This window comes from Danio rerio, chromosome 20, assembly GCF_049306965.1.
Source record: "Danio rerio strain Tuebingen ecotype United States chromosome 20, GRCz12tu, whole genome shotgun sequence".
Taxonomy (NCBI): domain Eukaryota; kingdom Metazoa; phylum Chordata; class Actinopteri; order Cypriniformes; family Danionidae; genus Danio; species Danio rerio.
The window spans coordinates 42,765,078-42,792,808 of NC_133195.1; the positions used below are offsets into that span (position 1 = coordinate 42,765,078).

Here is a 27,731-nt window from a genome sequence, read left to right on the forward strand (position 1 = left end):
ATTGCTATAAAGGTGCCATCTGAAAAAGAATTTGCATACTTGAATCAGAAACATTTCCATTCAATAATGGTACAAAAATTTGTGATGCTAAAATACGATTAACATAATATACACACTTATTAAAGATTCCTACTTGTCTTCCTCGTTATGAAGAGTAGGCAAAATCTGATATGTAGTGGGGGAAAAAAGAAGAATGAGTTCATCAGGCGCTGGACTTAAACTGGGTTCATGATCATGTCAAAACATGTTGCAATGCGCTTTACGAGCTACGCCACTCACGCTGCAGTTTATCGCTCTCTTTAGTTATGTTGTCTTTGTCAATCAAACGGTGATAGGTGGGAATCACTCAACTACACTGTAAATAATTATATCCAGCCACAGTAAATATGGCTCATTTAAACAAACAGATTTCACTTAAAAAGTTTAGTTTTGGACATTGCTTAATTTTAAACTACAAATTACCACGTGACGCTGTACCACAGCGTGCAATTTGAGGAGTCCGTTTTGGAAAATCAGCTCGGGAGTAGGCTGTTCATCTTTTGGTAAGTTATTGCAAATGTTAGATGATATTCCTTATGCCTGCTTATAAATAATGCATGTCTAAATGTTTAGATGGCAATTTACTGTATAACGAATGGACGGTTTTAATAAATGACCATGCTTGACTCAACACAACATGTTAACCCTGATCCACACAGGAGTGTTTGAAGCCAGGTCTGTCAGCTGATCTATTTTATATCTGCTCCTGTTTGTATCTGTTAAGGTGCTTTTTACTGAGCTTTAAACGATTATTATTGTGGCCAAACACTGTTGAGCATGTGAACATGGTGGGAAATGCTGGTATACTCTTATTGTAAAAATTTCAGTACCGCCTGACTTTTGAAAACGTAAAAGTTTTATTGTATTGTTTTGTTTGTTTGATTTTGTGTTGTTTTTTTTCGATTAAATTAATAATGAAAGTATATTTATAAGTAAAATTTGTTAATTTTCTTTTTTTTTAAGATCAAAGAAGAATTCAAAGGATTGACGGCTGCTAATGTGGAGTCTACCTTCATTGAAAATTTGGACAATTACACAGAACAGCTTGTCCATTTATTTCACAAAAAGGGGGGAAGTGCAGGATGCAAAATCTGTGATGTGATGAAATTGCTGGAGCAGGTATTGTTTACTGAAAATTCTGCTTGCCTGTTTTAGCATTTAAATTTTAGATGTTCATTGTCTCTACCACGTAATGCATTTTAAAATATTACAATTTATTTATATATTTTTTTCTATTTGCACTCAGAGTGTGGACATTCTCTGGGAGGTGGTGATATGCTGTCTGACTGTGTACCTGTCTGACAACCTTGAAAATCTGATTACACATTACGTGGTTAGTGAATGTAGTTCATTTAGTTCACTTTCAAATGACTTTTATAGCAGGTTTTAATTGCAAACCTGAAAATACAATTAAGCATGTAAAATGTCAATTTACAAAGAGAAACTTTTTTTATATTTGAGTGATTTTAGTCATCTTAAATTGAGTTCAACAAAAAATGAACATTTCCTGTTTTTTAAATCACCCCAGCCAATCGAAGATGTGGGTAACATTTTTTCTTCTCTACAGTACACTTCTCTACAGAACAGTAAAGAAAATTTGGAACTGAAGCACCTGTGGTCTTTGATAAAATGCTAGATAGCAGATGAAAGTTAGTAAACAAAGACCACAGTTTAAGTTCATTTTCTTTACTGTTCTACTGAAGAAAAGTTCTGACATTCAGGTTCTGATTGTCTTTTTTAGTTTCTTACTTTTCCCCCTTTTTTTACTTGGCTGTGCCTTTTCATTTCTTTATGAACTGATGCATAATATACATTTTTTTTTGTTTTGTTTTGTTTCAGGACACCTGTGGGGAAACAGACCAGCTGAACATTGGAGCACATACCAAAAACTGTGACCATACGCACACATACACTACGGACAATTTAGCCTACCCAATTTACCTATACCGCATGTCTTTGGACTTGTGGGGGAAACCGGAGCACCCGGAGGAAACCCACATCAACACGGGGAGAACAAGCAAACTCCGCAGAGAAACACCAACTGACCCAGCCAGGGCTCGAACCAGCGATCTTCTTGCTGTGAGGCAATTGTGCTGAGTGTTTAACAAGCACAGCTTTGAACGCTACTTTTAAGAATACTCTTGAAACAGTTTTTGAGCTATTGTTTCTATTAAAGCAGTACATTTGTAAAAAAATTAGCATTTTTTGAACACCTAAAAATGTTTTCAGGAAATGTTTTAAGATGCATTTGTCTAATAAAGAAATTCTTTACTTTAATCCTGTTATCTGTGTTTTTTCCACCCTTTGTAATGTATAGCTAATCGTAAATTAACTGATAAGTGACTTAGTATTTTAAAGTTGAAGAACTAAACATTTTCAGTTAAATTGGCTTAAGATTTTATAATTGGGTAAACAGAACTTTAATAGTAGAAATAGCTTAAATTTGTAAACAAAAACTGCTTAAAATATTAAGTTACACCAACCAATAAATTTGAGCAAAACCATTTGCTAGAATACTTACAAAATTAAGCATCACTAACTAAAGATTTTTAGGTAATATTGCTTTAAATTTAATGTGAAAATTGCTTAAAAAGAGGGATGCAAAAATGATGCATTATATTCTTAAGTAAATCTAGCATATTATTTTTTTCAGTGTAGCTCATTGCAACAAGGTGTGCTATTTGCACTTAGACTAAACAGACACCACAAAATTTTACACCTTTACATCCGACCATTTCTTTTTTAATTCACTCACAGTGCGATGTTCATACCCCACATACCTTAACCGCGTCAGCTAAACTCTCCCACTCTAATTTTTTTTCTTTTGTTATTAATTCCAGAGGACACACTTGCAAATATCCCATTCAGTGAAGTTTCTCTTTTGCCATTGCTTTTTCACCTTTAGTTTTGCCAAAGTAGACTCATTACTACATTTTTTAGGGGGAGGAGGCGGGAGGGGTTTTGCACTCACAGCTTCTTGTTAACTTGGATGTACAAAGAGAATATGCGTGGGATTCCGCATACGCAGTGTTTCATACATCTGAATTTTTAAACGTTTTAGTATTTAGTATTTTTAATTTTGTCAATGTTTTAGTATGAATTCAATGCAAGTCTTTGTACATGAGGTCCTTAATGTTTAGGAGACGAAGCTTTACGAAATTTGTATTTTTTCTTTTTTACAGTTTTTCTGGTTTGATTCTTAATAGATTTTTTCTAGAGCACACAGTATGTTTATTTCTTGATCTAATAATACGAGGAACAGACACAGTCTCTATGGGGTTAGCCAGACATGCATTACTGATGTTTAAGTGGGGCGTACAAGAGTCTATATGGCTAAAATGTGAATTTTGTGAATTTTTACTTACTAGTCAGACAGAACGAAGCGTCCTGGAGATGTTGTCCGACAGGAGTTCAGCTCCAGTTCGACTGGGGTGCAGCACATCAGCACAGAAAAGCCTAGGACTCTCCCAAAAAAGATTCCAGCTATTTTCAAAGAGCAATTTCTGTTCTTTACACCATGTTTATAGCCATTCATTCAGAGCAAAAAGTCTACTGAACCTTTCATTTCCACTGCGGTAGAAGCGGTCCAAAAACAATGATCTGCGTGGCAGGCGAGGTACGTCGAACCATCCCGAACTGTTACCTTTGTTGGAAGCAGTGCAGACGTGGCGAACGATGGAGTCACTGATGAAAGCCACATCGCAACCGTCTCGCGGAGAGGGGTGAAGCGTTTCTTCGTTGAGATCCCAAACACAGGTGGGGGAGATGCACTGCCCCGGGAACTGGTAAGCACCTTACACGGCTGCACCCAGGGGCCGTGGTAGCCGGGTGTCGGGGTGAATGTCACCTGGGCGAACCGTGCCCTCTGTGCGCTTGGCCTGGACAGAGAAACCCACGGGGTTGAGGTAGACGTAGTGTTGAGATTGTATCGTACACTTACCTCAGATGAGTGAGCCGCAGCGCGGGGCTGTTGTTCCCAGAGCTTCATCTCCAGGTCGTGAGTCTGGCACTCGACTGCTTCCAGCTCCAGCTCCAACGGCTCCATCAATGCTTCTAATGCACTCAAGGACAGATACACAAGTGACATTGTACAGGGTGAAGAGCAAAGCCAGTAGGTGAGAAAATGAGTGAATAAAAGAAGTCGGTAGCTTTAGCTGACTAGCGGTGCTAGCAGGCTAAAGTTACTAACAACAAGCGAATACTCAAGAGACAGAACGTTTTAAAGTAATTTGTTCATATAAATGTGTTAAGGGTTTGTAGTAAATGTCCATTTTTGGGTGGACAATGGCGATTTAAGGTTAAAGGGCACCTATGGTAAAAAATCTACTTTTCAAACTGTTTGGACAGACATATGTGTAGATATAGTGTATAGACCCTCATATTGGTGTGAAATAAACACACCCAGTCCTTTTTTTTCAATTTAACAACGTAAAAACGGTGGACCAATTGGAACTGATTTTAGATTGATTTGATTGACAGAAGCGCACATTAACATGTTCCGGCAGCCACGTGTATAATCATGTCAACAAGACCAGACGTACGCTGTTCGTAAAAACAGCCCAAACTTGCTGTATTTATTAAATGTACAATCAAATCTTTGATTACTGAATATAGAAGACTAAACGTGCCTCTGTATAAATTGCCCAGATTTAACATGCTGCCATCGTGTGGTTGTTTCAGCTGTGCTTTGCAATACATCACTGCATGGCATCACTTAAAGTGGTTATGACTTGAGAAATCAAACGTGATATACAGCGAGGAAAATAAGTATTGAACAAGTCATGTTTTTTTCAGGGAATAAAATTTCTAAAGGAGCTGTTGACATGAAAAATTTAATCCGAAACAAATCTGAAAAATTAGTTTTGCATAATAGCAATGGAATTACACAAGGAGAAAGTACTGAACCATTGAAATGTATTCAATACTTTATATAAAAAGGTTCTGTGGGTTTTGTCTATCAAATCTGATCTTTATTTTGTAGTTTCTATTGGATTCAACTCAGGTGATTGGCTGGGCCATTCTACAGCTTGATTTTCTTGCTCTGAAACCATTTGAGAGTTTCTTTGTATTTTAGATCATAAAATATTAATATTCATTCACTAATATTCATTTACAAAGAGGAAGAGCAGAGGGTTGCTGAAGAACTACTGAGAGATTTCAGCTGCTGTCTGGGATTTCACTGTCTTTCTACACCTTCCTTTCTTCATGTGTTAAATACATTTTCCTTGTGTCATTTAATTTTACTACACATATTTAAATTTGTAAACTAATTTGACGTGTTTTCTTTGCATATATGGATTTCTTAGGCTGTTACCAACATCCAGTGAAAATTTCAAGTCATTAGCACTTTTTGAAATATTCTGGGAAAAGGGTGAGGTGTTCAATACTTATCTCCCCTACTGTATACTTTACTGTATATTTACCTTTTCACTAGCGGATCTGCAATCTATGGAAATATTGTAATGTTGATATTGTTATGTTGATATCGCAATGCTTTAATAATAATTAGTAATTTATTTATAGTAATGAGTCATTTATTTCAATCCGAATCAGAAATAAGAATGTGAAAGAGATTTACTGCCAGGCATGAGCTGAAACAACACTACTCTTGATTTTTTTTTGGGATGCAACCTAATTGTTTTATGTTCATTCATTTTCTTTTCGGCTTAGACCCTTTATTAATCTGGAGTCGTCACAGCGGAATGAACCACCAACTTATCCAGCATATGTTTTACGAAGTGAAAGCCCTTCCAGCCACAACCCATCACTGGGAAACATCCATACACACTCATTCACACACATACACTACAGGCAATTTAATTTATCCCATTCACCTTTAACGCATGTCTTTGGATGTGTGGGGGAAACTGGAGCACCTGGAGGAAACCCATGCCAACATGGGAAGAACATACAAACTCCACATAGAAATGCCAACTGACGCAGCTGAAGCTCATACCAGTGATCTTCTTGCTGTGAGGAGATTGTGCTACCCACTGCGCCACCAAGTTCATTTAAGTCAATCACGTTGTCCAAATACAAATTAATTGTTTGGAACTCAGCATTTTCCTACAGTGTATGAGATCATAGTGCAACAGAACGAGTGTCAGGACAAAAACAGACAATAAAGGATTAAAAAAAAGAAGAGAATAGAGAAAAAAAAATAACTTGACAGTATATCGCTATATACAATATTATACATATATCTACATGACGTTTACATTGAAACGTTATCTATATGTGTTGTTCAGTAAATACGTGTATGTGTATAGATATTGTTGTTGTTCCACAATTAATATCAAGTGTTCATGAGATAATACTCCTAACAAGCCGTGTTAAAGGTATATCTTATCCAAAAATAAAATCCTGTCATCATTTACACACCCTTCACTGGTTTCAAACTGAACCGTTGACTTTTCCCACTATGGAAGTCAACGGTTACAGGTTTCCTCATTCCTCCAACAAATCTTCTTTTGTGTTTAAGAGAAAATAAAGTTGTGTCTTTATTATGATCCCTTTAATGAATGTTCAAAACATTTCTCAACAAACATGCAAGTATAAGCTCTCTACTTACTTGTTCCTGGAGGTTTGTTCCTTTCTCAGTCACATCACATTCTTTATGCATATTTCCTCAGCATCCTATTAAACCAAGAACAGCCATGTTTAGTTTAATATTATTAAAGTGACTTACAGACACTCAGACGAGCAAAGATAAGCCCCTAAGTGGTCCTAATCTTACTAGATAAGGACCCTTTTTGGCCAGTTTGTATTCTCATTCCTTGTAGAGTCCAACATGAAAAAGTGATAAGAGTGAGGAAAATAAGAGAGAAAAAAAAAAAGAAAAAGCATTTTAGTTTTTATTAAAAGCACTAATTTATATTTATTTTACACCATTCCTTAGAAACACCTTAGTCCTTACCTCCAGGGCACAGAACGAAACCACACAAATATAATATTTAACTTACATCATTTAAACACTTCATTAATATTTATAGTACTCTTAATAAATACAATTATATGCGTTCTTTATAATATAAATGGGAAAAATACGTGTTTTTATTATTAAACATGTATATTTCTTCTCTTTGCTGTCAAATAACAGCCACTTCTTATGAAAAAGTAATTTATAAAGCCAAACAGGAATTTGCACACGTTTTTTGTTTATTTTTCTTTGATGGAGAGATTAGTACAAGTGAATTGGTGAATAGTTATGGACACGGCTAGTGTTTTTATTATTATTCCGTCATAAATGGATTAATCAGATGATTCACTCAGTAAGACATGACGCCATTTCATTACCTCAGCATTATTACCTAGCTACTTTTGTATTTGCAGTGTATATGGAGCTTGATAAGGCAGATCTGCTGATTTTAATGGATATGCACTAAAATATCTCGAGTTTCATGTCAATTACGAGCGCTTGTCGCCAATAACTGATATTTGAAGTGCGAAATAAGAGCTACGACAAATCTTACCTGTGAATGTATTTAAATCGACCCTGATTAAAAAACGAATCTCTGGTTCATCAAACGACAAGTAATGATTCATCAAACATTTACGAGTCAAACAAAGATTTCATGAAAAAATCCGTTTTATTTCGCTCCAAAAACTCACGTGGACACAAGCAACCGCGTACTATTGCATTTTTTAACTCAAAGAAAAACAGAGCAAATCTGACCACGTATCTGTAGAAACGTTGGAACGCGTTCGAATTCTTGGGAGACACACCCAGTACAATCCAACTTTCGCCATTGCTTTATTTGACGAGTATCTAACGAGTTGTACAAAGTTTGCTTTGAATAATTTGCTTTTCTTATATTGTCAATTGATAGCGTACGGTTTATTAAGGCTTACTCTGATAAACAAGCTTTACTTACAGTAAATTTCAGTATTTATTGTAGGTTTATTTAACATTTCTCATATTTAAGTGTACGGAAATTAATCCACCATGTTATTTACCGTACTCGGAGTTATTGCTCTTTTCCTCAGAGAAAGAAACAACATTTCCACCGTCTCAGGTAAAGATGAAAGAGTCGACCGTCAAGGATTGGTCAAGGTACCCCCTGTGACCACCAGTGATGGTAAATAATGTTGTGTGCTATAAGAACACGAAGCTGATTTTTTATACTGGAGTCTGTGTACAGCTATTTTACCTTACTGTAAATATTATTTACAAAAACAAATTGAATAATAATACAGGCCTAATGAAAACTGCTCTGCTTTAAACACATGTGGTGTCAAACATACGTCACAAAATTATGTCTAATATGGTGCCAAAAATAATATAAAATAATATTTTTTATCTTGTTTCTGGTCCAGATATCTCAAAATTCTTAAATCAAGAGTCTTTTTTTCTAGACAAGCAAAAATAGTGTCTGGTTTTCAGAAATAATGAGTCAAAATTAAGCTATTTTTTTTTCTCTTAAAACAAGCAAAATAATCTGCCAATGGAGTAAGCAAAATAATGATTTGAAATACATTTTACTTCCCTCTTGCAGATTATTTAGCTTGTTTTAAGGAAAACTCAGTTAAGTTTGACCTTTTTCTAAAAAACGACAATATTTTTTACTAGATGAGAAAATGCCTCTTGATTTAATGTTTTGATATTTGGACTAGAAACAAGACAAAAACTAAATAAAGTATTTTTGCTTTGCATAAAGTTTTTCAATTATGCATTCGTAATCCGTAAAGACAAAATAATTTTCTCTGCTTCAAGATGGAAGGGTTAGTTCACCCAAAAATGCAAATTGTGTAATTAATTACTCACCCTCACTACACTTTAAACCCTGAGACCTTCCTTCATCTTCTGAACACAACTGAAGATGTTTTAGATGAACTCTAATAGCTCTCTCCTCCTATATATACAGCAAGGTTCCTGACTCGCTAAAAGTACATAAAAATACCACAAAACATCCTCAAACAGACCAAATGCCTACAGTGGTTTACTCTGTATATTTTCAAGCTACGAAAATACTTTTGTATAAACAAATTTATCCAACAGTTTATTCTCTTCAGTGTTGGTATATTACATGCGTTCACAAACACTTTGCACTGATTAAACCCCTGGATACCTGTGTATGGCTTCCTCTGTTTTTTGGATGTTTTTGGTACTTTCTGGCCTTTGAGTCTGGACCCTTCCTATCTATGGAGGATGAAGGAGTTCTAAGAATTCACCTAAAACATCTTAATTTGCGTTTTGAAAATGAACAGAAATATTGTCTACTGCCATACAAAATTAATAAATAAAATATTACAACCCTCAATGTGATTTGAGTTTGACACCCCTGTTAGATCCCTTGTCTCTTCCTTTTAATTTGCTTGTAACTTTAGTAAATTTACCACTAAATCCTTTAGGAATATGTCCTAAAACACAATGCAGTGGTTTTAATGGATAACAAATGGTAATGTTTAATGTTTTAATGTTATTTGTAGTGGAAAACATGAAATCTTTTCTCATAGTTTTTTTTTTTTTTTGCCAAGCTTACGGTTATTTTATATAGGATACAAAATATATGTATATATAACAACTAATGTAGAAAGAAATGAACTTAAAACTCACTTAAAAATTGACAGCATTCATTCATTTTAATAATAAACACTGGCTAAATATAAATCAAGTAAAACTAAAATCTTTTGTTTCGTATTATTCCTTCCTTTAGGTCGAGAAATCTGTGACTGGTGTGAAGATTCATCTTTGCATCTTGAGGAACAGATCAATGTTCCGATTGAGGAACCATCACTGGAGGAACCTGTTGATGGTCAAAGTGAAGAACAACCACCGGTAGAGCCTGACAGTGTTCCCGGTGAAGAACAAGCACTGGTAGAACCTGACAGTGTTCACGGTGAAGAACAAGCACTGGTAGAACCTGACAGTGTTCACGGTGAAGAACAATCACTAGTAGAGCCCGTCAGTGCTCACGATGAAGAACAATCACTGGTAGAGCCCGACAGTGTTCACGGTGAAGAATTATTACTGGTAGAGCCCGACAGTGTTCCCGGTGAAGAACAACCACTGGTAGAGCCTGACAGTGTTCCCGGTGAAGAACAACCACTGGTAGAGCCTATCAGTGTTCACGGTGAAGAATTATTACTGGTAGAGCCTGTCGATGGTCACAGTGAGGACCTAGCCAGCTCCTCCAGCAGTAGTGATGTTCCTCCAAACATTTTCTACGAGTCCAGCAGTAGTGATGACTTCCCTCAAGACATTTACTCAGACGGATTTAGCTGTAGTAGTGAGCTCACAGCCAGCTCCTACAGCAGCTTTTTCTCTGCTGAGTCCGGCTGTAGTGATGACCCCTCTACAGATTTTCTGTCTGCTGAGTCCGGCTGTGGTGAAGACCACTCAACAGATTTTCTGTCCGCTGAGTCCGGCTGTGGTGATGACCCACCTCCAAATGTGGTCTCTGCTGAGCCGGGCTGTAGTCATGATGACCCACCTCCAAATGTGGTCTCTGCTGAGCCGGGCTGTAGTCATGATGACCCACCAAATGTGGTCTCTGCTGAGCCCGGCTGTAGTCATGATGACCCACCTCCAATTGTGGTCTCTGCTGAGCCGGGCTGTAGTCATGATGAGCCACCAAATGTGGTCTCTGCTGAGCCCGGCTGTAGTCATGATGACCCACCAAATGTGGTCTCTGCTGAGCCCGGCTGTAGTCATGATGACCCACCTCCAAATGTGGTCTCTGCTGAGCCCGGCTGTAGTCATGATGACCCACCTCCAAATGTGGTCTCTGCTGAGCCGGGCTGTAGTCATGATGACCCACCAAATGTGGTCTCTGCTGAGCCCGGCTGTAGTCATGATGACCCACCAAATGTGGTCTCTGCTGAGCCCAGCTGTAGTCATGATGACCCACCAAATGTGGTCTCTGCTGAGCCGGGCTGTAGTCATGATGACCCACCTCCAAATGTGGTCTCTGCTGAGCCCGGCTGTAGTCATGATGACCCACCTCCAAATGTGGTCTCTGCTGAGCCGGGCTGTAGTCATGATGACCCACCAAATGTGGTCTCTGCTGAGCCCGGCTGTAGTCATGATGACCCACCAAATGTGGTCTCTGCTGAGCCCGGCTGTAGTCATGATGACCCACCAAATGTGGTCTCTGCTGAGCCCGGCTGTAGTCATTACCCCCCTCCAAATGTGGTCTCTGCTGAGCCCGGCTGTAAAGATGACGTCGCTCAAGGTGCAACCTGTCAGACAGAGGGCTCTGTTCCACCTCAGCCAGAAGAGCTGAAGGATAAAGATGCACACATCATTGGTAAGTTTACTACCATGACACCCCACTCACCCAACACACATGCATATTTTAATAGTGCTTTCATTACTTTTATACTTTAACCTGGCTGTAATACACATTTTGTTCAGGGATAGCTGATAACTAAGATGGAAATATATATATCAATCATAATCATATATATAGGGAAGACAGAATAAAAAAGGTTTAGATGATGGGGTTACATCTGCTGTGGTGACCCCTGATGGAGCAGGTGGTTTTAGATGAAGGCAGCACTGTCACTAATTCACACATTTGATTAACTTCTCTTCTTTGTCTTTTCACAGAGATCAACTCAAAGTGCTATAAAATTGGTGCTAAGCTGGGCAAAGGAGGCTTTGGAACCGTTTTCGCAGGGACCCGTTTAGAAGATGGCCTTAAGGTGGCAGTAAAAATGGCTGACTTCAAGAATAAGCGATACATCCGTGTTGTAAGTAGTCTCTGCTCTTTTCTTTGATTAACTGTGTCTATTTTAATCATGTCATATTAAAGGTGCTGTATGTAAGTTTTTGACTCTTCTAAAGCACAAAAATACCCTTATGTGTTTGCAGATATTTGAGAAACATGCTAAGTAAACAAAAGTCAGTTATTCTCCTTTAAAAAAAATGTGTCAGTCTTTGTTTTGCTCTCTATAATCTGCCCACTGCTTTTTATGATGGACGTGGTCAACAGTTTTAACAGGAAATAACTTTTCCATCAAATGATCTGAACAACTTTCTTTCTTCTAGGTTGATTTTGACAAACTACTTCCAGCGGAGATCGCTCTGCACTTTCTTGCCACTAAAGGCCCCAAGGCTAAACAAATAGTTGAGCTTCTGGACTGGAAGGTGGAGGCGGATCAATACTTTATGGTCCTAGAGCGGCCCATACGCTGTGTGAGCTTAGGTGAATTCATAAGGAAACACAGAGGCAACATCGCAGAGAAGGTGTTACGAAAAATCATGTTCCAGGCAACAATTGCAGCTGACATCTGCTGCAAACGTGGAGTGTTTCACCGCGATATCAAGCCTGACAACTTGCTGATTAACCCTCGGACATATGAAGTCAAACTGATTGACTTTGGGTGTGGTGATCGGCTTACTAAGACCTGTTACAGAGAGTATTCAGGTATGTTAATCCTTCAAAGCTCTAAGGAGAGAGACTCTTGAAACATCCACTGTTGTTTATCTATATCAGGGGTGTCAAAGCGCAGTCCTAGAGGGCCGGTGGCCTACAGAGTTTAGCTCCAACTTCCCTCAACACACCTGACAGAAAATATCTTGTATACTTAGTAAGAGCTTGATTAGCTTCAGGTGTGTCTATTTGGGGATAACTAAACTCTGCAGGACACAGATCCTCCAGGACTGGGTTTGGGCACCCCTGATCTACACTGTTGTTTACATTTTCTGAAAGAAATTTATATGATGTGCTAATGGAAACAAAATCTCTTTCTTTCAGGCACAATACAGTTCAGCCCTCCTGAGTTTCTTAAGATTGGCTATTACTTCGGGGAGCCAGCGACAGTGTGGTCACTCGGGATTCTTCAGTATTGGCTAATGTTCAAAAAACATCCAGATATCCATGACCTCCCCAAGATGACTTTCAGAAATTTACAGCAATATGGATGGTCAGATGGTGAGATCTTCACTTTAGCTAAAGATGGTTGTGTAGGACAATTTGAATGTCAATGAAAAGTTTACAATTTAAGGCAATAATTACATCTATCTCTTCCTTTTTTTTCTACACAGAATGCGGTGATTTCATCCGCTGTTGTCTGCAGAAAAACTACAACTTTCGGCATAAGCTGAATGCACTCCGTACCCATGACTGGTTTAAGGTAATAAATAGATTTTGAGGATTTTGAGTCAAATTAATCTGTCATGAGCTGAGTTTCCATCCTAATGTGAAGCGCATCTTTTCAAAGTTCACTAAATATATATATATATATATATTTTGTGATTATAAATGTGAATAATGTGCAACTGATTTCTATCAAGTTGGTCGTAACCAACAGTAAAACAGAGGAGTATAATTAAGAAATGTCACAAGCAATCTAATCCTGGCAGATTGCTGATAAATCTAGACCAGATCGCTAATGGACTACAAATCCGCCCTTATATGGACTACAAGTTCCAGTCATGCACCACTCACACGCACCTGCTCCTCATTCAGTAGAGTACACACATTCATGGCTGAGAGCCCCTCATGAACCGATTACACAGCCTTTATAATCCATACCCACACACCTCTGGGCTGAGTCTTGTTATACTGAATTGTGAACACTTGGATGCGTTTCCATCATGAATTCCATCATGAGTCCAAAATGACCTCAAGTGAGCATAAAAACATTTTGTGAATTAAGGGATTTTTATTTAAACTTGTTTCTCATGTGATGCTTAAAAAGGTGCATTAACACAGGCTGATGGAAACCCAGCTAGTGTCAGACGAGTCTTGTGTTCTTAAATGTCCTTTTTTAAATTGACATTTATTGCTTTTATTTTAATTATATGTTGTTTGTTTAATGCATTAAAGCTGTAAACCTGATCACTGTTTTTGTTTCAGGCGGAGACCAAGCGGTAATGAGGAGAGATGTCCATATTTAATAGGTGGATCTAGCCAGTCTAACCACGCCACCATAGTCCTTTAGCTAAATACTACTTTATCCATTACAACCTTAGAGAGAGAAAGCTGAGCATAATTTGGTTCTGCATTGTTACATCTCTCCTATTTTTCAACATTTAAACTGGCTCTAATTAAAATTCATGTAAATAAAGAAATTATAATAATAACTTAACAGTTTAGACCTTCATATAGTGTACACACAATAGTGTACCTTTAATATCAGCTTTTGCACTAACTCTTACACTTCCACATGCTAAAATAAAATGTATAATAAAATAATAATAATAAAAAAAAAATCTCAGTCGTTCCCAGTCCAGGTCCATATATTTTGGGTGTCACTCTCTAAAAAATTTCATTTGAGCCAGAAGAGAGAGACTCCTGACCAATGATTACTGGGATCAACTGATATATATACAGGGTTTCCAATGAGCATTATCACTCACCAGCCAATCTGGCCACAAAACTAGAAAAAAAATAAATAAATAAATAAAATATTTAAAAAGTAAAAAAAATATAAATAAATAAAATTAAAAACAGGAATTTTTTTAATTAAAAAAAAAAAATCATTAATAAATAAAACAATAAAAAACTGCCCATATTGAAGTATAAATCTATTACTGGCCATGTTTTTGACCAATCAGAAATTCTTCTAAAAACAACAACAAAATTATAATAATAATAATAAACAAAACATTTTTTAAAAAGTAAGTTATGTTATTGATTACTCATTCTCATGCTTATCTTCAGAACTATTTTTACTATTTTTATCTTTATCTTAGAGCTCCCTCATCCAGACTCAAAGTCTACAAAAACCTCCTCAAAACAGATCATATGCCTTCACATAAAACAAACTTTTTTTATTCAGTTTCTTTTCCTCAGTGTGATGATAGGGCACGCGTTCACAAGCACTGTGCAGTGACATATACCCCACTGGATGCCTGCGCGACTTCCTCTCTGACTTCCTCTCTTAAAAAAACACAGGCGCATCCAAGGTTATATGTCAGATGCGCAACACGTGAACGCGTGCTCTATACTGACACTGAGGGGAGAAATTGTTGAATAAAGTTATTTTTGTTTTATGTCCACATAAAGTTTTCTCATAGTCAGGAATCTTGCTGTCTATGAAGGATTAAGGAGCTCTCAGATTTAACTAAAAGATCTTCATTATTTTCAGTCAAATATCTTCATTTGTGTTCTGAAGAGGAATAAAGTTACTACCTTTAGTATTTGCTTTGATATTGTCCTCATATACAGCCTTCTTTAGTCTTAATGTTTTGCTAATGTGCTATATGATTGATGGTTGAAGGACATCATTTATTGACTAGTGATTTCGTATGTAGTTGTAGTTTATGGTGAGTGATAATCCAAACCCTGTATATATAGGTGGCGAAGTCCGTTCCTCCACGTGGTGCCACTGGAAACTGCCCATCTTGAAGGTGGTGCTGAGCTGAACACGGACAAAAACTGACATTAGTCTGGGGCGACAAGCCTCACAACTGATGACAATTATCAATTTTGTACTGAAGTTTGAAATAAAGTCACATTTGTCAAAAATAAGTTTCTTCTCTTTTTTAAAGGCTGATTACTGCTGATTACTGTGTGTTTCAAATCATTCAGGAACAAAATGACAACATTTGTAGATTTAACATTAACATAAGATTAGCTGGATTTAACGTCTTTGAGCTGAATGTGTTTGTGTACAAGCATACATGTGATGGAATCAGTAGCACTAATGCAGTGTAAAAATGCTTCCCTTCCAGCCGCAATACAGCACCATGCTGGGAAACACCCATACACTCTCTCATTCACAAACACTGATCTGTTTCACTGATCTAATCCTCCAACAATAGCACTTCCTATTTTTCCTTTTAAATATTTTTTTCAGCTTCTTTATTTCAAAATAATAATAAACACACACACTGCTAAAGTAACCAAGACGTGTCACTGCATCTACATCTTGTTGTTTTCTGGTGATCTGAAGTGCTTCTGTTATCTTCATGCTTTGGATAAAAGCGTCTGCTAAATGTAAATCTATTTAAAGTTCAGTCATAGCAATGGAAATACAAAGAAATCTGATTTTTGATTTGGTGTGTGTACTCATTTTATTAGCCACAGTCAGTGTTATCAGGAGTGTTAATAAAGTGAAATGCTTTAATGCTTATCAGGAACACACTCTAAGATGAATAATAGTTGTTGTTTTTTTACCTGCATTTCCTCTGAAAATAAATACAAGCGATGAAAATGACTGAAGATGTCTACTGTGGATGTGGTAAATGTGTCCAGTTTCTAATGTTCTCCATGCGCTTGAGTCTGCTAAAAAAACAGAACAAAGAGAGAAACTTTAAACAGCTTATTTGTGTCAAACATCAGGAGAATCCCAGCATCAGAAATAAACAGACGGTTAGAACATCTCAGACTGCTGATTAACTGTGAATGACTGTTTTATTTTGCTTATATAAACATAGAGGCCATGCATACAAAATGACAGAGTTAGATTAGATTACTAGAGGCTGTAATTGAATTTGCAATACCTTGTTGAATTTGAGTGTATTGTTTTATTATCCTGTATATGCTGTGAGCATACTCTTATGTTAACAGTTTAATAAAAGTGTTAATAAAATCTCTGCAATACAAATGATCATTATTTAAATCATTTATAATTTTCAAAGGTTGCGCATAAAAATATACCAGTGCAGCCTCACTGTATTCTGCAATAATTCGGTTGTTATATTTCTGAATGACAGAGATAAAAATGTGGCATGTACACAGATATTCTTATGGCAGCTATCAAAACTATTAAATAAAGATTTATGGGAAAATGTGTAACATCTTTTAAATATGCTTGGATTCTTACCAGATAATATATAATCACCGGCCACTTTATTAGGTACACCTGTGTAACTGCTCGTTAATGCAAATTTCTAATCAGCCAATCACATGGCGGCAACTCAATGCATTTAGGCATGTAGACATGGTCAAGACGATCTGCTGCAGTTCAAACTGAGCATCAAAATGGGAAAGAAAGGGGATTTAAGAGACTTTGAAAGTGGCATGGTTGTTGGTGCCAGACGGGCTGCTCTGAGTATTTTAGAAACAGCTGATCTACTGTTTTTTTCATGCACAAACATCTCTAGGCTTTACAGAGAAGAGTCTGAAAAAGAAATAATATCCAGTGAGCTGTAGTTCTGTGTGCGCAAATGCCTAGTTGATTCCAGAGGTCAGAGTAGAATGACCAGAATAATTCGAGCTGATAGAAAGGCAACAGTAACTCAAATAACCACTTGTTAAAATCGAGGTGTGCAGAAGAGCGTCTCTGAACACACAACACTCGACCTTGAGGTGGATGGGTCTTATTTAGGTAAGAATCCAAAGTCAGTTCATTTTCGAATTGTTTTAAAATGTTGATGTTAACATTCAAAGCCATCCACAATCGGCACCCTCCTTCCTACCTCCACTTGTCTGTTTTCTCTGCTTGTCTATCGTCTATGGGCAATAGAGCCTTCAGCCGCTCTGCTCCCCGGCTTTGGAACTCACTACCATCTGTCATCAGAAAAATCGACTCCCTCACATTATTCAAATCAAGACTAAAAACCCACTTATTTAAGATGGCTTTTAATACTTAATGAATTAATTGTATCTGCACTATTGCTGTGTATATTTTTTGTTATTCACTTTGTAAATCGTTCTTTTTGAGAAATTGTCACTGTTGTTGTAGCTACTAAATCATATTGACAAGAACAGAAATGAACCGATGTACATTTGAACTGAAATGTCAGAAAATGTGCAATAGGCTACCATAAAATGTGCAATAGGCTACCATACACAGTTTTGCAACCTTAAAAAGCTCAACTGACTATTAAAATAATATGATTAATTGTTGCACAAGTGTGTGAGCATTTAGGTGACTTTTAAACACGCAATATTATGTATTGTAGACAGACAGTTAATGACGATACCCCCGTTTACAAACTAAAGTAGCACCGCCAGAATTTTATAGCCATAAGAGGGTCACACACCAGAAGCGCCGCTCGGTGACGTGCCGTGTAGCACCACACATCTTAGAATTCTAAACATAGGTTTCTATCAGATACACACACCGGCGCCGCATGTCGGTGGCTGTCTGTGGCGCCCAGCCACTACTCAGGACACTGTTCATACTTCTGCTGCTCCACAGAGCGCCATCTGATAAGTTTCATTTTAAATAGCATGCAAATGTGTGCGTCTGGTGTGGGATACTTTCAACTGTCAAGTGCGCTGCGTTTCGCGGTGCCGAGTGCCACATTCGGTGTGTGTAGGGTTGTAACAATATACCGGTATGACGGTCTACCACGATTTGAACGTGCATGATTATCATACCATAAACAATTGCATATCAACGGTTTTAACCCTTAAAGACCGAGACAGCCGCCCGCGGCTAAAAATAAGTATTGCTCTTAAATGTTTAATGTTTAATAACTTTTGATCCGCTGATCCGATTCATACAATTCAAAGATTGGCATAAAGAAGAGAATCCAGTGCTGTATCGCATAACATTCGCGGAGGCTCCGGAATCAGTGCGGTTACGTCATCAAAATTTGACAACGCTGATTTGACAAAGAAATGCTCGTCACTGTGTCTCCGGACAAACCAGACATGATACATTGATGCATTGTCTATCCTCCATGCCCAGATTGGTTCAAACTCGCTATATCACAACCAATAAGCATAGGTTTCGCTTTTGTTTGTGGACCAAACAATGAGCTTTTTGAACAACACGGAATGAGAGATAGGCATACATTTAAGCGTGGCTAAATCAAACGCAAAAAAAAAAGTTTTGCATGAAATAATTCTCATACTTAGTACTTTTGCATGCACAGCAGCACAGAAACATGACAAAACAGTGACACAGCAAAGACGAACTGCTGCTCTTGCTGTTTTCAAAAGACACAAATGAAGGTGCAGCTGTTTGTCTGCATTGCAGACAACCATATCCAAATCCATATCCAGACAACCATATCCATGCTGGCACATAAAACCTAAGGATGTTCCATATTGAATCTAGTTTTGTTATGTAACTATTTATAGTATAGTAAATATTTATATCTATTTTTTTACTGAGGATTTGCACCATGTTTATTTGGACTTTATTTGGACTTTGACACATTATTTATTATTTTCTTATTTTTTTTATTTTTTCATTGTAAGTGGTGTTGTTTATAGTAACTAAAAATATATTATTTGGAAAAAGTCAAATTTGCTTCACTGTTCTATTATTTTGTAACATTTGTAACATACCGTGTATCGCGAAACCGTCAAACCGTGGTATTGTTTTAGACGATTATCATACCGTAAAAAATTCATACCGTTACTACCCTAGGTGTGTGAAGCTCTATAGTATTGCGATACTATAGTAGCGGTAAACCATGCAACCCAACTGGTAAGGTGTACCTAATAAAGTGGCCGGTGAAAGTATACTCTCGGTCTGCATTAAAAATGTCAGAAGTCAGAGATTAAACCATCAGTTATTATTATCATTATTACTATTATTATTATTTTATGTAAACATGTAAGAACATTAAAATACATGTTTTTAATCCACATCACGATCCCTGTAATGACTATTCAGAAACAAATCTCAAAAAGCATGCAATAATCTGCTTTCTACATACTTGTAGTACTTGGGTGGTTTGTTCTTCTTTCAGTCGCATCACATTCTCCATGTATATCTCCTCTGCATCCTATTAAACCAAGAACAGCCATGTTTACCATTATAATGATTTACAGACTCAGACATGTGCAGAGATAAACACTAGGGGTCCTACTCTTCCTAGATAAGTTCCTTTTACAACCAGTTCGAATTCTCATTCCACACATTTTTTCAGTACTTTATTTGAGAGCATTTTAAATTCCATTCCTCAAAATCCAACACGAGAAAGTGATGGTCACTGACCGAAACCACACAGGTATAATGTTTACAGAATTCAGACACTTCATTAATAGTTAAGTTTATAATACTGATACATAAATATAATTTTTAGTCATTCTTTAACAAACAGATGTGAAAAATAAGTCTAAATTCAATTTTGAACATTAATTAACATTAATTTCTTCTCTTTGTTGTCAATTAACGTAACAAATAATGAACAAGTAATAGGGTATATGCCGAAGCATGCTAATGGGACTTTTAATTTGCCAGTAACTTGGGTTGAGCGCTTCCGGCGAACTGTATGCCAATGCAAAAACCACCACGTTTAAGGTCTGTTTTCTTTAAAAATCAGCGATCTCCACTGGCTGAGTGATATCTGATATAAAGTGGGTCTCAGATTGTACAAGAAGCACTGCATTAAATTACATTTCCCCCGCCATGTCTTTATAATATGAGCATTTATTTTACCCCAGTATATTCGATGGAGCTTCTGCTCTAGCCTGCCAATTCTGATGGGCGCGTGCGAGTAAACGGCTTTTTGTCTCGTTTTATGCTCGAGCAACTAAATGAATGCCAAAGTTTATTTAACTAAATGTATTTTAATGACATTGCAACATCGATGCTGTAAAAGGAACCGTATAAAATGGAAAAAAGTTCACAATAACAGGTCACCGGAAGTTTATCAGTATGGGAAAAACACTAACGTTAGCTCGGCATATACCAAGCCAAACAGGAATCAGTGGACATACCGCCATTTTATTAATCTCAGCATCACATTACTTCTGTATTTGCAATGTAAATGGAGTTTGATAAGGTAGATCTGCTGATGTTAATGGATAACGTTATACACAATAATATCTCGTGTTTCATGTGTATACAAGCGCTTATCGCCAATAACTGACATTTGAAGTGCAAAAGAAATGCTAAGACAACTCTTACCTGTGAATGTATTTAAATCGACCCTGATTAAAAAACGAATCTCTGGTTCACCAAACGAACAGTAATGATTCGTCAAACAGGAAATATTTACGAGTCAAACAAAAATTTCCTGAAAAAAAACATTTTATTTGCCTCCGAAAACGAGCGTGAATGAAATACACAACCGCCAACTTCTGTATTTTTCCACAGAGAAGCTCCGCCCACAATGCAAATCTGACCAATCACGTATCAGCTGACAGGAGAACGTTGGGACCACTGTCTGCACACGTTGTTGGAGGCATCGCGCAATCAAAGGGTAAGTTATTATTTTTAATAATGATTTCGGTTCAATACTGTTAGCTAAGTTAAGTTAGGTGGTCCTGTAGTTTTTATAGGAAACGGTTATGTATAAGAGTTATGTAAGAGCTGCTTTCTGTAATGTTATACGGTTTTAAAGGCACGATTTAACCCACTCGAAGCAAGCAGTTGTAATAGTATATTATAGTAAATATTATTAAGCTTTTTGAACCACACTATAATAAATTGTATTATACTGTTTATTTTGTAGCTAATACAACTTTCTGTTAATGAATGCAACCGCACACTTTAGTATTAACTATCATGAACATTAATAAATTGCAGTATTCGTTTCTATATATATATATATATATATATATATATATATATATATATATATATATATATATATATATATATATATATATATATATATAGCTTTAATTTGATCAAATCAAAGTATAGCTGTCTAAAACTAAACATTCTAATTTATACAAAACCTAATACATTTTTAAAATAGTTTAATTTCTTTCTAATTTATACATGTACATGTATTAAATCTGACTTAGGTCCACAACTTCCATCCTCTAACATGAGGATGAGGGAGACACTGTTCATCGCTCAGCTGAAGGTCCACATTGAGCATCCCATCCTCAGGGTGAAGCAACACAAGCTGGACAGTCATCACCTCTCTCTCTATTACAGCGAGCATCAACCAGCTTTACACAATGGCTTGCATTCTGCTAGTTAGTAAAAGGCTTGAGCAAAAGATTAAAGAGGAGATAACATTTGATGGGTTATGATGAAGTTGCATTTATTCTTAATATAAACCTATTAACATATGATATAAACACTTATACTGTACATAATTTATTCAGTGTTGCCTGCACGGCAGGAATATAAAGTTGTTAATATAATAAACATTCATGTTTAATACATTAATATGAACATTTAAACAATTAACAGAACAATTTGATTGAACATTTGCACTGCACTAAATGTAAATATAAATAACTTTAGATACTTGCACTGCACTAATGTAAATATGCACCTTTTTGGCATAGAGAATTATGAGGTGCCACCTCCATCAAGTGTACCACCTCTGTTTTTTGACAAAAATCTGGCAATCACCCTCCGTCAGATTCCCACTGATGCTTAAGCACTGGCTGTATTTAATTTTACCTTTGCCTTTTTAATTAAGATAATGTTTTTGTTTTTTAAATAATTTACAAGAATAATGCAAAATGTGTTTGCTTCAAGTAGCAAAGATCTTGTGAATGGGATACCACCTCCAACTCATTTTGAACAAGGAAAAACCCTGGAATATTTCATTTCGAGTAATTAGACATTTGCACTGCAGTTATGTAAATATAAATAATTTGACAAATTAATACTATATTAAACAATTATTAAATTAAAAATTGTGTGAGTGTGTTTTGTTCAAATAGGTAGTCATCTTGGCAGGTAAAAATAAAAATGATAAAAATAAAAACGGTCAGCTTCCTCTCGAATGGTCTGAAACATTTTGATGTCTTTGTAGATGAGCTGGATCATCATGCCATTTTGAGCATAAATAACATCTACTGAAGCTAGCTATGCATCTGCTGATCTCTCCTGTCACTCCATCATTACAGGAAACTGAGAAATAACCTATAGTTAGTAACGTTCATAGTTCATATGCCTCGTGGAGAACAGTTGAACTCATTGGTGAACTCACCGGTGATGCAGTTTGACCAATAGCTGAGCGATGTTAAACTCACCATTGAATGGAAGTCAAGTTGACTGAAGTATATTCTTATTTACAGTTATCTTGTCCCTGTTTACAGACATTTTTCATGAACAAAACAAAGAAAACAGCGATAATAGGCGTAAGCCAGGTTTAAAAAATTGCGTTGACATCTATTGGTAATTATACGAGGCTTTGAGCGTCTCCATATGACGCCTCAAGGCAACCCCTTGAAAGTAATGGAATTCCTTTTGCATCGGTATAGTGATGCTAAGGGGCACCTTCAGCGTCCTCATACTGCTGCGCAAGGTGCTCCACCATGCTTTAGATTTTGAAGCCTTCAGGGTGGGAATGGGTTGGTTGTGCGGTAGGATGCCAAATTTGAAAAATAGAAAACTGAACTTTTACCGTATACTACACTGCTTTTAATGCCAATCGCAGACGTCTTTGGCTAAAAGGGAGCTGAATGGAGTGAAGACCTAATTAAAAATGCTCGACTCTGCAGTTCTCATTTCAAGTCAGGTAAGTTCACATTATGCAGCTGAATCATACACATTACTAATTTTTGATTGCAGCAAAAACAGTTAAATATGGTGAATTAAACTGCGAACACTGAATGCCAAGAATGAAATGTAAAAATGTAAATTCACATACCCTGCCGTACAGGTGCAGCTCGCTGTTAGAATGCAGTTGTTTTGCTTGTTGATAATTACCCAGGCTTTGCATAGCTCCATCTTCTTTTCTTGTCCTTGCTTGGCTAGGCAGAACATCAGTTTTTAGCACTACAAAGTTTTGAATGTGGTGATCATGGAACATTATTTCTTGCACATGACCACACAGAACAAAACTGTTGCCATCCAAAGACTTGTAGACCTTTAACTTCTCTCTTGTAAAATCACTTGGAGTTTCAGTGAGATAGTTGTATATTTGGGGTTGGATGCTCGACCATTTCGTCTTATCCAATATCCATTGGGAGGGTGCTATCGCAAATGGACTTGTCAGATGAACGCCGCTCACTTTAACGTTAATTTTGCAGAATAACTGTGCTTAATACTGGGTGACGAGCTGTTATAATATGCTGAAAGCATTATGTAAATAATATATATAAATAATATGTAATCAATATAACTTATCTCTAATACAATAACAAACTGTGTACCATGTCGAATGTCATTCCCTCGATGTAAATGCTAGCGCTCCTGTTTTTTTTCTGCAACCTCGCTGCGTGTGCATCCTGAATAACATTGAAAGGCCTAAAAATAAGTTATCCAAGTATTTTCTTTAACATCCTTTGTCCTTTAACAGGCCTTTAGCATCTGGCAACAGGACCACCAATGAAAACTATAGTATTTGGGTTAATTATGGTACTTATACGTTCTTGGGGAATGTTGATTCATGTAAACCGTCCACTGTGGCCCCCACCGATTAACATAGCCTCCAGTTTTCTGGTCGGTTGTCTTAGCATTTCAGTCGGGCTTTGGATAGTTTTTGGGCTACATCTGTCAGCTATATCTAGCAACACTGTTTCTGTGTGGAGTTTGCATGTTCTCCCTATGTTTGCATCCTCCGGGTGCTCCACAGTCCTAAGACATAGGTGAATTGAATGTGTGTATGGATGTTTCCCAGAACTGGGTTGCAGCTGAAAGAGCATCCGCTGCGTAAAACATATGGTGGATAAGCTGGTGGTTCATTCAGATGTGGCGACCCCTGATGAATAAAGGGATTAATGAGAGAGGGTGCTCGCTGCAGAGCCATTTGAGGAGAGCTGAGCTCCAGCGAGGGGGAGCATGAGCTGTCACTCCTCCTCCTGTAAGCTGTTTTAATGCGTACACCAACCCCACCCCTAACCCTACCCCCAGTGACATCACTCGTAGAAGAAGTGCAAAAAAGGTGGAGCTCAAGCTTAAGCTCCCCCTCGCTGGAGCTCAGCTCTCCTCAAATGGCTCTGCAGCGAGCACCACTTGATTAATGAAGGAAAAGGATTGAATAACGTTCAGCGGGTATTTTATGGCTGCATTTCACTTAACGGCCACTGGAGGCGCTAATAAAGGGTTTTTGAATCCTCCATATGTGACAATGTATCACAAAACCAGTCTGGTCAATTGTTAGAAATTGAAATGTATACACCATCTAAAAGATGAATAAAAAGCTTTCCCAGAGTACTTAAGATAGAAAATCTGAAAATTGAAAAAAATCGAAATATTGAGAGAATCCCCTTTGAAGTTGTACAAATTAAGATGAATATTAGTAACAAATAGATTTGATCCGATAAACAATATTATATCGATTCGAATTGCAATAGCAATGATGTCAATAGCAATGATAAGCTCCGGACTTTTTTACTCTGTATTGATCTACACAGCAGAATTGTGCAACAATGAGAATCTAGAAGTGTGTTGATATTAGAGAAGCACCGAAAATATTCCATGTACCGAAAATTGTGCCATTTAATGGACCCTCTAATTTTTGTGGCTTCAGTCATTGTTGGGGTGCTCTTTTAACAACTTATATCGAAATATATTAGGTTATTGTTCGACATGGTACATAATTATCGAATTTTTGCTATAATCGCCCAGCCCTAGTAACATTTACATTTTAATATATTTATGGAAGGAAATTTACAAACTGTCTTCATGTAACAATATTTAATGCTCTAATGATTTGTGGCAATTAGCATAAAATAAAAATCAACAATTTGGACAAATACAATGAATTGTTGACTATACCCAGGGTATCCAGGGTTACATACAGACTCTCAAAGAGCAATTAAGTAAAGATATGTAAATCACTAATATCCAAGAAGTAACTGTGCTGATTAAAGGAAATGAAAAGAAAGATCCAAGTAGAAGCATGCGCCATAAATCAGAAGTGACTCAAATACCTTACATTTCTTTTTGAAACTCAAGTTAAATAAATCTAAAAACAGATGAGGTCAAAAATATTAGCCTCCCTGAATTAAAAGCCCCCCTTGTTTATTTTTCCACAATTTTTATTTAACAGTGAGAAGACTTCTTCAGCACATTATTAAACATAATAATTTTAATAACTCATTTCTAATAACTGATTTATTTTATCTTTGCCATGATGACAGTAAATAATATTTGACTAGATATTTTTCAGGAAACTTCTGAAAAAATAGATTAAAGAGGCTAATAATTTTGACCTTAAAATGGTTCATAAAAAATTAAAAACTTGCTTTATTCTAGCTGAAATAAAACAAATCATACTTTCTTCAGAAGAAAAAAATATTATCAGTGATGCTGTGAAAATTTCTTGCTCTGTTAAACAGCATTTGGGAAATATTTAAAAAATAAAGAAAAGTTCCAAAGGGGGCTAATATTTCTGACTTCAACTGTATATATTACATACAGATCATGCATTCTTTTCAACTGAATATCATATATTTGGAGGAAACTATTGTATTGTCATTATAGTCTAAAGAACAATCTGTCCTGTAAATATCTATTTGACGACTGGACCTTAAATTAAACGGCCATAAATCATATCAAGAACAATAACATAAAGCCGAACAAATGCTTTATGAAAAGCCATGTGATCAGTACATCATGACAAAGCACAACTTTTTAATTTTTTTTCCTGCACATGGCTTCAAGCATGACATTAACTTTTTATACGTTTGGCTCTGAGGGCTTGAGAGCCGTATTGTCTGGCAAATTGTCTTTTTGTACTCTGCCTGGAGCAAAATGAAGGAGATAATGCGCTATACCGTGCCATCTATTATAGCTGAAAAATCATAACAAGAGCACCTGGTACTCAAGAGAACTTTATTTGCCTTTTATTCATTCAACGTCAGCCAAAGATGACTTTAAATGGAAGAAAGCCACTGAAAGTTCTCTAGTAAACCTCTTGTTCTGCGTTTCAATGCAAGCAGATAGCACTGTTCCGAGTATAAATCATTCAAGTCATTTAAGGCATCAAACATAATAAACAATACTAACACAAACTGAAAAATGAGGTATTAGAAGGATCCTTTGGGTTATTATTATGCTGTGTGGATTTACATGTAGTTTTCTTTATGTTTGCAATTTTAGTGGTTGATCTAAAGGTCTGCTTTTGCTGATAGTAACCCTTTCAAATGCATTCAACACGAGCTCGATAGATATTGATTCCAGTGTAAAGCAGTGGCTCTCAGTATCCTGATTTTGGAAACACTTTATAATCAGGCTGCATTAGTTCATGTTATCAATGTATTTACTAACATGATAAAACATTACCGTCAGTGGAAAAAAGGGTTGTTCATTGATCATGTTAACTCACAGTGCATTAACTAATGCTAACAAACATGAAACTAGATTTGAATAACATATAAGTAAATGTTGAACTGCTATTAATGAATAAACATAAGTATTGTTCATTATTAAAGTTAGTCAAAAAAAAAATGAACTAATGAAACCTTGTGAAAGTGTGATCCAGACAGCCAGGGACGGACTGGGACTAAAAATCTGCCCTGGCACTATAACCACACCAGCACACATTACCATACTGACACAGTCCCACCCACGGACATTCACTACTTATATTAGTGAGGACACAAAACATTTTTACATATTCATTTTCTTTTTAGCTTAGTTCCTTTATCAATCAGGGGTTGCCACAACGGAATGAACCGCCAACTTATCCAGCATATGTTTTACATCCATACAAAAAAATATTTTAGTTAATTTTATGTGTTTGGCAGCGTCTGATTTTTTGCTTTTTCTGAGCTTTGATAGAGTCGGCCTATCTCGAAACCAGCCAGCTGTTGCCGATTGGGCCAAATGCTTAACATTTATTATTAACACTATTATTGTTATTATCATTATCATATTCACATCTTGCAAGAGATTAAAGCTGCCTGCATGTAAAAACATTACATATGAATATAAAATATACAAAAAAAAAAAACATAAAAATTGACCAGCCCACATTTAAAAAATGGTCTGGCCCTTCTGGAATTTGCCAGAATTGCCAGATGGCCAAT

The 27,731-nt window shown here is 36.6% G+C and overlaps 4 protein-coding genes across 15 annotated transcripts in view; 3 read left to right on the forward strand and 1 right to left on the reverse strand.

The window, feature by feature from the left end:
* The window catches only part of LOC141379408 (uncharacterized), a 45,174-nt gene extending 39,646 nt beyond the window's left edge, over nucleotides 1-5,528 (reverse strand). For 3 of the 11 annotated variants that reach the window (XM_073933600.1, XM_073933598.1, XM_073933603.1), the window contains exon 1: nucleotides 3,405-5,528. Coding sequence is in view for 2 of the 11 variants with exons in the window: in XM_073933596.1 (XP_073789697.1) it covers nucleotides 3,405-3,522; nucleotides 3,598-4,126 (647 nt within the window). In the remaining 9 variants the exon portion in view is untranslated. The remainder of the gene's footprint in view (nucleotides 1-3,404) is intronic. The other 8 variants (XM_073933607.1, XM_073933596.1, XM_073933605.1 and 5 more) reach the window with 8 other exon arrangements.
* Nucleotides 1-14,180, forward strand: part of pimr128 (Pim proto-oncogene, serine/threonine kinase, related 128) — a 38,577-nt gene extending 24,397 nt beyond the window's left edge. Inside the window, 1 exon segment of the mRNA NM_001089392.1 lies at nucleotides 13,952-14,180. The gene's annotated coding sequence lies outside the window, so the exon portion shown is untranslated.
* Nucleotides 1-27,731, forward strand: part of esco2 (establishment of sister chromatid cohesion N-acetyltransferase 2) — a 365,881-nt gene that overhangs the window by 137,102 nt on the left and 201,048 nt on the right. The gene's annotated exons all lie outside the window — the stretch shown is intronic.
* On the forward strand, nucleotides 7,219-14,371 carry pimr129 (Pim proto-oncogene, serine/threonine kinase, related 129). 2 transcript variants are annotated; one of them, XM_073933588.1, is made up of 7 exons: nucleotides 7,219-8,117; nucleotides 9,696-11,288; nucleotides 11,591-11,733; nucleotides 12,032-12,410; nucleotides 12,741-12,917; nucleotides 13,031-13,119; nucleotides 13,845-14,371. In XM_073933588.1, exons 1-7 carry the CDS (start codon nucleotides 7,985-7,987, stop codon nucleotides 13,860-13,862), a joined length of 2,532 nt encoding a protein of 843 aa, XP_073789689.1. In that variant the 5' UTR covers nucleotides 7,219-7,984; the 3' UTR covers nucleotides 13,863-14,371. The 2 variants fall into 2 exon arrangements, with proteins under 2 accessions (XP_073789689.1, XP_073789690.1); XM_073933589.1 differs by having other exon boundaries at nucleotides 7,758-8,054.